Source organism: Microtus pennsylvanicus, chromosome 5 (assembly GCF_037038515.1).
Source record: "Microtus pennsylvanicus isolate mMicPen1 chromosome 5, mMicPen1.hap1, whole genome shotgun sequence".
Lineage (NCBI taxonomy): Eukaryota > Metazoa > Chordata > Mammalia > Rodentia > Cricetidae > Microtus > Microtus pennsylvanicus.
Window position 1 is genome coordinate 113,160,889 of NC_134583.1, and position 11,751 is coordinate 113,172,639.

General features: G+C 34.3%; 1 protein-coding gene across 1 annotated transcript; it reads left to right on the top strand.

The window, feature by feature from the left end:
- The first annotated feature begins 491 nt into the window (after positions 1-491).
- Positions 492-9,983, top strand: LOC142851409 (tear acid lipase-like protein). The gene is made up of 9 exons (XM_075975256.1): positions 492-593; positions 802-919; positions 2,516-2,714; positions 3,872-3,981; positions 4,141-4,277; positions 6,686-6,829; positions 7,582-7,653; positions 9,214-9,285; positions 9,744-9,983. Exons 1-9 carry the CDS (start codon positions 492-494, stop codon positions 9,981-9,983), a joined length of 1,194 nt encoding a protein of 397 aa, XP_075831371.1.
- Positions 9,984-11,751: the final 1,768 nt, after the last annotated feature.

The window sequence follows — 11,751 nt, forward strand, 5'->3', positions numbered from 1 at the left end:
TGAACTAGACACAGGACTTCTGAGCTCACAAGTTCTAGTTCAGATGACTGCTCACTCTGTTCTGTGTCTCCATGCCAGCCTATCTACCGTCTATCTTTCCTCCTCGCCTCTCTCTCCTGTCACACTGGAAGAGGATCTGCATACCCAGTAGACTTTCATCAAGATGAGAAATATTCTTTACGAAACTATGTCATTTAGGGCATTCCCTTAGTGTTTTCTGTGAGCTTTTCCAGAAAGACTGGGGTATTTCATGAAAACCTTGCTGGAAAAGAAAGAGAGAGACAAATGGCTTTTATGAGAAATGAGTCAATTATCTTTCATTTCTTCCAAGCTGTTCTTTGAGAGGGAAAGAGGCACTGCTCAGACTCTTATGAGGTGATGGGACTAACTTTCAACTTGGAGGGTTACAGGTGGACTAATGTGCATCCAGTCAGCTGAGCTCACACTAGGACACTTATTACAGCTAACTATGCTTTCCCAGCAGATTTAAGATGCAGTTGTTACTGCAAACAATGTGCATCCTCCTTACACTGGAGAAGACACTCTGCTCCCCTAAACTGAAAACCACGAATCCCGAAGCCAATATGAATGTTGTAAGTTCCTATTGTCCCTGAGAAAAATACTTGGCCACTATTAGCTTCACTCATTCTTTTCAAACTGCTACATTTATTATATTTTGAATGTTTTCTTTATATAGATTATATGACTCCAAACCAAAAAGAAATTCTGTTTGGAGAATCATAGCAATAGCCATCTAAGTCACTTATGAAACTCAGTACTTTGAAATATTTTTTTTTCTAGAGCGAGGTGATTTCCTACTGGGGTTATCCAAGTGAAGAGTATGAGGTTGTGACAGAAGACGGTTACATCCTCTCAATTAACCGAATTCCTCATGGAAAAAATGACTTCGGTAATTCAGGTAAGATTTGAGCGAGAGGAACATATACTGAGCTAAATACAATCTATCCAGGGCTCCTTAATGCTGCTTGTAAATTTAGTGACTCAAAAGCTCTCCAAGTCTCATACAAAGAGGTCGTGTGTGACACCTGGCTTCAGTTCCCCAATATTGTAGGAAAGGTGAGTACAATCTGCCTAGAATTTAGCTTTCTGTAATGAAGAAGGGGCCAGTGCATTCAGGCACCCTGATTCTGTAGGTTAATGTGGTTGGAAAGAGAAAGTTCTCCCTAGACTAATGTATTTGAATCCTTGTTCATCAGTTACTGACATTGTTTGGGGCACTTTAGGTAGTGCAGCTTTGCTGGAGGAAGTGCATAGTATGAGGCAGGCTTGAGATGAAATGTATCAAGTCTCTAAGTTCTCTCTCTGCTCATGCTTGTGTTGGAAGATGTGAGCTTCTAGCTTCTTGTTCCTATGGCTATTTCTGCTGCTTGCTGCACTACCTCCATCACATGATGGACACTTGTTTCTCTGGAAACATAACCCTACATAAACACTTCCCTCTATAAGTTACCTTGCTCATGGTATTTTATCAAAGCAACAGAAAAATAACGAATACAGGTGCTTTAGGCATTGGGTTAAAATCATCATTACTGTTTCTGAGGACAGAGGAAATCTGTCCTACTCTGGGTCTAGATCTTGGGTCTCAGACTGACTGTACAAATAGTGGACAAGTTCAAGTTTCCCCTACCCCCTTAGTAATCTGTTTGGAAAGTTTGGGGTCTAGAATAATCCCCTTATTAATCTCTTTAGAAAAATTTGGGTCCAGAGTATTACTCTTAGTAATCTGCTTAGTAATGTTTTGGGTCTAGAATATTCCCACTTACATATATTTGTCATTGATGCTAGAGTGTCATTAGATAAAAACTCCTTATCAGAAAAGAACATAACAGTGAAATTCTAGAAATAAAATATATTCAGTAATTGTATTTCTGTAAGAGTAAATGGAGCAGAAGAAGGCCATAAGATCTTACAACTGACAACACTTATGTCATGAAGAATATGGAATGGTGTTTACTAACATGACATGAAGTGTAATAAAGTCTTAACTCACCCCTTTGGGTTACAAGTCAATTGCCTTCAGCTGTACAATGATGATTTCAAAATTCCATTGAAAAGTATCTTCTGGGCATGAGAGTAGGCAAACAGAAGGTAATGAGATATATATGAGCAAACTAAAATTATCTACATGCGGAAATGTCATAGTTCACCCATGGTTTAACACACTAAAATAATGGTGGTGGTAACAATAATATCATTAGAAACTTGAAGACGACTCACTCATTAGTTAAGAGCACTGACCATTTTTCCAGATTCAATTCTGAGTACCTACACGGCAGATCACAACTAATTGTAACCCTCTCTGTAGGGGATCCAATGCCCTCTTCTGTCCTCCATGGGCACCTGGTAAAATGTGGTATATAGGCATATATACAGCCTTAACGCCAATACACATAAATTTAATAAAGCTACTACAACCAATAATAATAGTAATGATATTACTATCACTACTACTACAAGTAGTAACATCAATACTTTCCTTTTTTTTTTCTTTCAGAACCAAAGCCAGTAGTTTACTTGCAACATGGATTTATATTAACGTCTGGCAGCTGGGTTGCCAACCTTCCCAACAACAGTCTGGGCTTCCTGCTGGCAGATGCTGGTTATGATGTGTGGATGGGAAATAGTAGAGGCAATATCTATGCCAGGAAACATGTGTACATGGACCCTAATTCTAAGGAATTCTGGGCATTTAGGTAGGAAGAGATACTTGGTGGAGTGTGTTATTCCCAACAGCTGTGCTCATGTATTAGTTTTGTTTGATTTATGTATATGAAGTGCCTTTGGAAGCCACAGGTTGATCAACTACCTCCCTTAAGTGATCACCACCATATTTTTGGAGACAGGGTTTCTCACTGAACCTGCGGTGTCCCAACTCAGTGGGATGCCTGGCCAGCAAGCTCCAAGGAGTCTCCTTTATCTACCTCCCCAATGCAGGGATTTCCCACTGCTACTGCTGGATCAACTTTTATTGTTACCTGGGTTCTGGTTATTAAGGTCCTTTGTTTGCATGGAAGACATTGTACTAACTGGAAAATTCCCCCAGCTAAATGTGTTGAAGATTTTTGATGTTAACATAAATTCCTTGAACTAGAATGGAAACTTCCTTAACATGTCTAATTGTCACATATGTGTTTTAACTTATTTATAACAGCTTATGTATGACTTTTATTTTGCCTATTAAGATAAAGTAAAAGAAAAATATGCAATTTAATGACTAGACTTTTGCCACTCACTTATCTATTTCTTTGCCCTTCTACATATTGCTTATAAAGTTTTTCATACAAACTCCTGAATACAAACAATATGTGCAATCTTATTATTCAAAACTTAATTTTACCCAAGTGAAAAATCATATTATTTTTAAGGAGAAAGAGGGGCAAAGCAAAATGAAGATGGTTAAATTCTTCCATTAATTAGAAAATGTAGTTGAACTGATTCCTGATATATCAGTCGTTCAATATCCAGATCTTTTGTAGCATATTTACAGCATTCTGTGAAAATTAAAATAGTTTATGCTTCTTATTTACAGTATGGAAATATTGGATGTTGTAATATTATAGAACTTTTAGTGTAGAACAAAAATGCTCTGAAATTTAGCTGAATATTTATCTGGCTAGGGCCATAGCAAGTTTTCTCAGCTCCATGCTGTCTTCAGAATCACAGGAACGTAACAGGTATTTTGAGGGCACGAATGAACTGGCAGTCTCAAGCAGGGACATAGACAGTATCTGATCAATGTTCTCTTATACCGAGAACTCACTCACTGGGACTCCTAAAATCATAATTAAAACACACTGTAAATTCTAATTACTCATAACTAATTAAGGGTTTTTATATGTTTTTAATGCAGTTTTGACCAAATATTAAAATATGATCTTCCAGCCACCATTGATTTCATCCTTCAGAAAACGGGACAGAAGCAATTGTACTATGTCGGTCACTCCCAGGGCACTATTATTGGTATGTTGAGTAAAATCTGACCATATTATGTTTTGGAGAAATAATGAAATTTTTTAAAATAAAATTTCATTGTTAAAAATATCAATTACAAACTTGTCAAATGACACAATTTATTTTAAGTAGGAGAAAACTCTAGTCTCTTACTTTACTTTCTTTCAGCATTTGGAGCATTTTCATCCAATCCACAACTGGCCCAAAAAATCAAAATCTTCTTTGCATTGGCTCCAATTTGTACTGTCAGATACACAACAAGTGCTCTCCGGCTGTTTGCATACATCCCACCAACAGTGTTCAAGGTTTGATTCTCTTGACTGTATTTCAAGAAGTAGAATTGACATGGTTTTCAGAATGAGGAAGAGTAGAGTTAAGCAGGAGAGCAGAGACACTGATGCAGGCTTGTTCTGATTGCTCTGATTTTTGAAACTGGCCACAGCCCAGCCCGCTCTGTAGCTGGGGATGCATCTTGTAAGGTGCTCAATTGTCAACCAGGTTTTTCTTCTTACCCATCTGTCCTCCTTATCTTTTGAAATCATAATTAATGCTTCCTATCATATGAAGTGGTACCTGTATTTTACCAAGTTCACCATCATCACCTTTAATTCTTCTAACTCTGTTTTTAATAGAACGGATATGTTTTTTTTTCTTTTTCTTTCACCACGGTCTTGCCACTGCTTACTCTAATAACTGTGTTCTGTTCTTGAAGTTATTATTTTAATTAGATGGCTCATGCCATAATCTGTAGTAGTGGGATGTGATAACAAAAGATGAGTAAAGCCTTTGGAAATTATACATCTAAAGCAGCAATAATGGCCTTTTTCCTACCAAAATGCTTTTGGTCATGGTCTTTATCATAGCAATAGAAAAGAAACTAAGACAGTGATTGTGTGTGTGTGTGTGTGTGTGTGTGTGTCTATTAGCGTGTGTGTTCATGCACAAATATCCATTTACCACAGACCATTTAAGAAAGTAAGGAACTATTTGTGGGTGTAATTTCTTTATTAAGGTGTAATCTTAATAGTTTTAATTTGCATTTATTAACTGTCTAGATATTTTGCTTTTTTTATCTACCAATCATCTAGTCTTCATAGTTTGAAAATTATCTATTTTTGTTTGTTCATTTATTTATCAGGTTCTTTGTAGGTTTTTCATTTATTAAGTTTTTGTAAGGTCTTTTCTTCTACAAGTTTTTCTTTACTTCATTGATTAGATTTATTCCTAAGTAATTAAATATTTTGGAGCTAGTATGAATGGGATTTCTTTCAAACCAATTTTCTTTTCACTGTGTTCGTAACTGGCAACTAAAAAAACTGATAACTGTGTTTATTCATATTCTTTCTTGCTAACTTTTTGCAAATGTTTATTAGTCCTGAGAGTGTTATGGTTGATTTTTAGGGTCTCTCATATACAAAATTGTATTATCTGCAATTATGTATAATTTGACTTAATCTTAATATTCCTTTGAATATAATATATTTGCTTATATTATATATCCGTCTTATTTATTTCCTTTATCTTTACTGATTTATTAAGAATTGAATAATTATATGAATTAAAAGGGAGAAAGTAGGCAACATTGATTCATTCCTGATTTTATGACAATGTGAGTTCTTTCCTTTTAGTACAGTCATTGCTGTGGTTTGTGATAGATACTGAGTTATGTTCCTTCTAATGTTATTTCTTGGGTGATTTTGTCCTGGCAAGCCATTGAATACTGGGTGTTTTTAAAGAGGCTTCAGCCAATTTATTCCACCCTAGTGCTGTAGCTGCTTATATACAAAGAAGGATTGATAGTCAGGTCTTGTTTCTCAAACTGATGAAGAAGCTGGGGAGAGAAGAAAATGATAATCTAACCAGGTCCCACCATACATCACCCTCAGTAAGAGTCAGCATTTCCATAAACACAATAGGATTTCTTGCCTGCATTTGAAAAGTCCCAAAGATATCATCAATTGACTCAGACAATTTTAAGGAACTCTCACCAAAATTCCCAAAGAATTGATTTGAGGTAGAAGTCACATACCTGACAAATTTAGGATATTTCTTTTGTATTTTTGGAAAGAATTTGGTCTCTCTACCATTTGTATTCATGTACAGATGTTTCTTGTCATTCAAATATATTCTATTTCAAATTCCTATATTTATGCTATTTTCTTCATTAACAAACCATACATACTCAAGATAAATTATTTTCTCATTTCCTTAATAATTCAGTCTTGCATACCAAATCACTCATCTCAACAAGAAAATGTCAGGTACTATGGGTGTTCATTCTAATCACTTAACATCTACACGTTAATCCTTTAATATTTTTTAATATTTAATTTTAGAGGCTGTTCTATTATTAATGCAATTAATTTATACACACACACATATATATATCTTAATGTATCCATTACCATTATTGTTTTCAATGTTTGTTGACAAATTTGTAAACTCATGTAACCATCATAAATATACAGAATTAATTCATCAATCTAGGAAATTAATTACACTCAAAAATATTATTTTCTGGTTGAATTGGTAAAGTATTTTTAATGCATGCTATTTTATTGGAAAACTTTTCTCAATCATGTATAAAAAGGTATCATAGTAAACTAAATCACCAAATGTTTCATCAATATTTTACAAGATCACTTTTTGATCCCTTCTTTTCTTCCTTGTTCTTCTTCTTCTAACAGCTGGTTTTCATTTATGTCGTTTTCAGATACTGTTTGGTGAAAAGGACTTTTTTTCCCCCTCACAAGCCGACTATATTGGTCAGTTTATCTGCCAGAATAAACCAATTGGAACCATTTGTAATAATATATTTACATTATTTTTTGGATACAATCCAAAAAATTTAAATGAGGTATGATTTTGGTTTTAGGTTATTTTTTGTTTGCTGATGGCTTAATAATGATGACATATTATTATCTCCAAAGGTAAATAATAAAATCTAGGCAGTTTGTCCACCCAGCATATTATTATCTTAAATTAATTTATATAATTAATGTAAGTCAACATTCACCAAATATACAATGTATGTAATCTAATGTAAAAATACACAGTCATAGAATTCATAAATTTCTCTGAATATAACAGGTTTAAGATTTCTAAGTTATATTATCACCTTCATTTTAATAGATTTGGTGTCAATAATCTTATCACTGGCCACTCATTTGAAAGGTTCTGTGGGAAAAAAGTAGTAGTTCTCTTACTACTTTCTTGCACACAAAAAATTTAGATTACATTCTGCAGTGAAATTTCCCACTTTGCAAACTGAACAAAGGGTTAAATAACAGAAATAAAAATACTGCTTTTACTGGCTTTTTGGAACCCATTCCCTTTGGATGGACACCTTGCTAAGCTTAGGTATAGTATAGAGGTCCTTGGTCCTTTCTCAAAGCCATGTGCCTAACCCTCTCTGAGGAGTGGATTGGGGGGAAAGTTAGTGGGGAGATGGAGGGAATGGGTACTGGGATTGGTATGCAAAATGAAAAAGATAGTTTTTTAAAAAATAAAATTAAATTTAAAAAGAAATAAAAGTTCTACTTCTTGAAAGTTCCTGTTCCTGAAAATTCTACTTATTTACTAATACATATCATGCTTCCTTCCCTCTAGAGCCGGATGGACGTGTACTTGGGGCAGTGTCCAGCAGGAACATCAGCTCAAAGTGTGCTGCACTATTCCCAGGTATAATTCCCTGTGCTTCCTTCTTTGATCTTTTGCACTTTGAAACATGACTTCTTTACTGGTATCTGTGTGCTTTGATGGCCAATGCATTCCATCTTTTTTTTTTAAAAAAGATTTATTTATTTATTTATTTATTTATTTATTTATTTAGTAAACAGTGTTCTACCTGCATAACAGAAGAGGACACCAGATCTCACTATAGATAGTTGTGGTTTCTGGGAATTGAACTTCTGGAAGAGCAACCAGTAATTATAAACTCTGAGCCATCTCTCCAGCCCCCCACATTCCGTCTTTTTAAAGTATTAACTAATACATTCTCCAATGCCAATGGATATTTGAGGGGACATAAGTATGTGTGAGCAAAATTATTTCATCTTTAAGTCCTCAGAAGTTATATTTCTTTTCAAAAATGAAATCTCATTTCAACTTATAATGTTAAATTAGCACCAATTCTGACTGCTCCAGCAATGGTGAAAGATAGGTATTTCAGAGCCCATTTTGTGACTTTATTAATTAATAAATGTTTTGTCCTTGCTTAGTCAAAAACAAACAAACGAAAAAATATTTGCACTGATGGTAGAATTAAGTTGTGTACATTTTCAGTAAAATATCTTTAACCAGAAATAATTATAGCAAATAAATTTTCCAGTCCTCAGATATAAATTATATTTATCCTTGATTCTGCAGCTCTTAGATTTAATACAGAGATCCATTATTTTAATTTCAGAAACAATATTCAGAGAGTTCCTCAATCTTTAGCAAATGTCTTTTATTACATATGTCTGAAGGTTAGACTGCTGCTGTAGCCCCATTCTTTATTCTTCTTAACTCAGTAGAATTAACAATTATATTAGCAACTGTTTCAACACAAATCTGTCTTATTATTACGTCCTCTGTCATAGATAAAATTGAAAAGGTTTTTGTGCAGAGGAAAGTCTACAGAATGAAAATTTTGGCCACACGTCACAGTGTTGAATGAAATGCTAATTTCATGAGTTTCAAATATTGTTTGATGCCAGTTGAATTATAAATCACCAAAGAAATCTTTATACTGCTAGAAAATGGGTATTACATATTTATTATTTTTCAAGTAAGGTTTTATTTGCTTGGAATTTACTACTTCATAACATTTTCTTTAAAATTATTTATAAGTTGAAATTGATTTTCCATGATATAAAAACATAATCTTATTAAGACTTGCCTTTAAAATAAGAACAATTATTTGTCAGGAAATTATAAAAATAGTGATTTTACATCATTTTCAGATATTTTCTTATGAGACAGCATAACAAGTTAAACAGTTCAAAATTATTAAAATATGTGGAAAGTTTACTTTCCACAATGTCATCATTTCAATATTTTTTATATTGTTATAAACAGAACCTGTTGGAAAACGTTTTGTAGATACTTAGTTGGTGGCACCTGGAATTGGGGCAACAGTAGTAGTATTATGGACCACACTGAAATTTCACAGAACAGTTATATTATCACAAGAGACAGTAAGCCTATTGTAATTTCTGATTCTATTTAAAAAACAATAATATGTTTTGTCCTTTTAAGCTTATTAATAAAGGTACATTTCAAGCTTATGACTGGGGAAGTCCACATCTAAACATGCAACACTACAATCAAGTAAGTTTCCTTTATTCTAATACATTGACTCTTCCCTGTGGGAAAGAACAGATCTAACCAAATACCCAGTTTCAAAAGGTGGTGGAATTGCTTTACATTTCCCAGGATTTGAGGGAGAGAGAACCTGGGATGAGCTGACAATGACGCAGTAACGAGCTCTCTGGTACAGCACTGTGCAAGGCTCGTCCCTGTGAACCACGTCATTTGAATCTCACAGCTCTGCGAACCGCCAGACTTCACTGCTCCCACAATCTCATATATAAAGAAACTAAGATCTGGAGAGCTTTAAATTTGAAAAATCACTCAGTTTATCTGAGTTAAGGCATGATCAATAATCTATTCCTGAATGAAAATAAAAGCCAAGCTTTCATAAATAAGCTTATGGTTTAATCAGGTATCACCATTATCATTTCATTGGATAGAATTTTCACGTGTTATCTTTTCTCATTTTCCTTCAGACCACACCTCCATTTTACAAGGTGGAGAACATGAAGGTCCCAACTGTCATGTGGAGTGGCGGACGGGATACTTTGGCAGACCCAATAGATGTTGCAAATTTAGAACCTAATATCCCCAAGCTCGTTTACCATAAGAAGATTCCTGACTACAATCATATTGATCTTATAATAGGCTTAGATACTTTTCATCAAGTTTTCAGTGAAATTTTATCATTCATCAATAAAGATCAATCACATTGAATCTTCTATAGTTTCTTGTGTGGTTTCTTTTTTGTTGCTCATTTGTTTGTTGTTAGGGATTTTTTGAAGATCCCTTGCTTTTCTCTGTATAAACAATTTCTCAGTGTCTATTTATTCTTATTTACTTGTCATTCATCTCTACTAGCATTTTTTGATTAGCAAATCATTGAATCGTTTTTCTAAAAGTAGGAGCAATAGTAAAATGTTTTCTTCACCACAAATGCTCTCTGAGTCCTGAAATTAGAAATTATTCCACTGAGAAAAGTACTCATTTAAGAGTGGGCCTGCCTTTCATATGTAAAAAGATATTCCTGAGATAAAGCAGGTCTTAAAACATCTGTGTGGAATGTCAAATCTAAAAAGGGGGTTAACAGTGTGTTTCACTTTTTGAAAAGTCTTATAGGACGTTATCACTCAAGTCTCTAGCTAATTTAATAACTCAGGAATTTCTAAATTTTTACCAGGTGGTGCTAAATGCACCATTTTTGTAGTAGGACTAACATAGAAATAAGACAAGCTGTGAGAGCCCTGACTCTTTACCACTCATCCTAAAACACTAAAACAGAAAAGGTAAATTCACCTAGGATTTTTCTCCATTCTAAATTTTGATAAGTATCCCATCACCTTGCTTGATAGGCTTAACTATGTAATCCCATCCTTCAGTTTGAGAAATTGGAGAAATAAAAAGTGGAGGAAATAAAAGCAGAGAAAAGAAAAGAATGAAATAGAAGCAATAACACAAACATGGAATGTGGAGTGATGGCTAAAAACAGAAGGAATATATGTAATGTCTCACTCATTAGAGATTGTTTAAATAACTTTTATAAAGGTCTAAGAAGACCTACACATCAATTCCTTGATTCACTACATCAAAACAATCCACCACTCAAATAAAATTTGAAAAAAAACAAAGTTGAAAAAAACAGTGAGAGCAACAAGATGAAATAGTTTTAGCTATTCAATAAATATAAAAGGTCTTGGGCTATGCTTTCTGTTACCAAAACATATAAAGACCTAAATTTAAGATGCCCTTCTTTATCTCATGTAATTTCTGTCTATAACCAATAGACATGAAGAAACTTCCAGAGAATTCAAGGTTCCAGAATAATATGAACTGTTTCCCTCAGTTTGAACAGTTGTAATTATTCCTAAAGTGTTCCTGGAGAAGCACAGAGAAGGAGAGAATGACCCCAGTGCTTATGTGGCATCACTCAGGGGTCTATTGGAGACCCAATGCCAGTAGAGATGAATGACTAGTAAGCAACAGGGAACGTAGGGGAAATAAAATGGTGAAAGGAAACGCTGAACGTTACCTTGTTTGGTTTTCAGTATGGGGAATTTATAGTGAAGTAGATAACAGGGGTCCAATTAATTCCAGTAGCTAAACAGAAACAATTAATAAACTTAGTTTTAATGAGTCTATGAAATTCTTTTTGTATTGTGTTTTCCAAAAACAAAGATGCAATGAGGGAGAGATGACTCAGTGATTAAGAGTATACAATGTTCATGTAGGCAACCCCAGTTCAGGGTCATATGGTTTCACCTTAATAATAAAGGAAGTCATTGGACTCTATCTATATGAAAGTATTATCACAGTTTGCACATCTCCCTCTAGTGGTAATATAGGGAATCAGAAGGGTAAAAATCTTCTTATGGGAAGGGTATTATTTTAGAATCCGAGCAAAATATAGCAACACACACACACACACACAAAAGTTGTTCCATCTTAGGAACGACAGTAGGTGTTAAAGTCATTTAGCAAAAGAAA

Excerpts from the sequence above, each read along its gene's own strand:
- LOC142851409 (XM_075975256.1), top strand. The coding sequence starts at position 492 with ATGCAGTTGTTACTGCAAACAATGTGCATCCTCCTTACACTGGAGAAG. Across the intron at positions 7,654-9,213 it reads GTGTGCTGCACTATTCCCAG|CTTATTAATAAAGGTACATT; the intron begins GTATAATTCCCT and ends TGTCCTTTTAAG. Across the intron at positions 9,286-9,743 it reads ACATGCAACACTACAATCAA|ACCACACCTCCATTTTACAA; the intron begins GTAAGTTTCCTT and ends ATTTTCCTTCAG.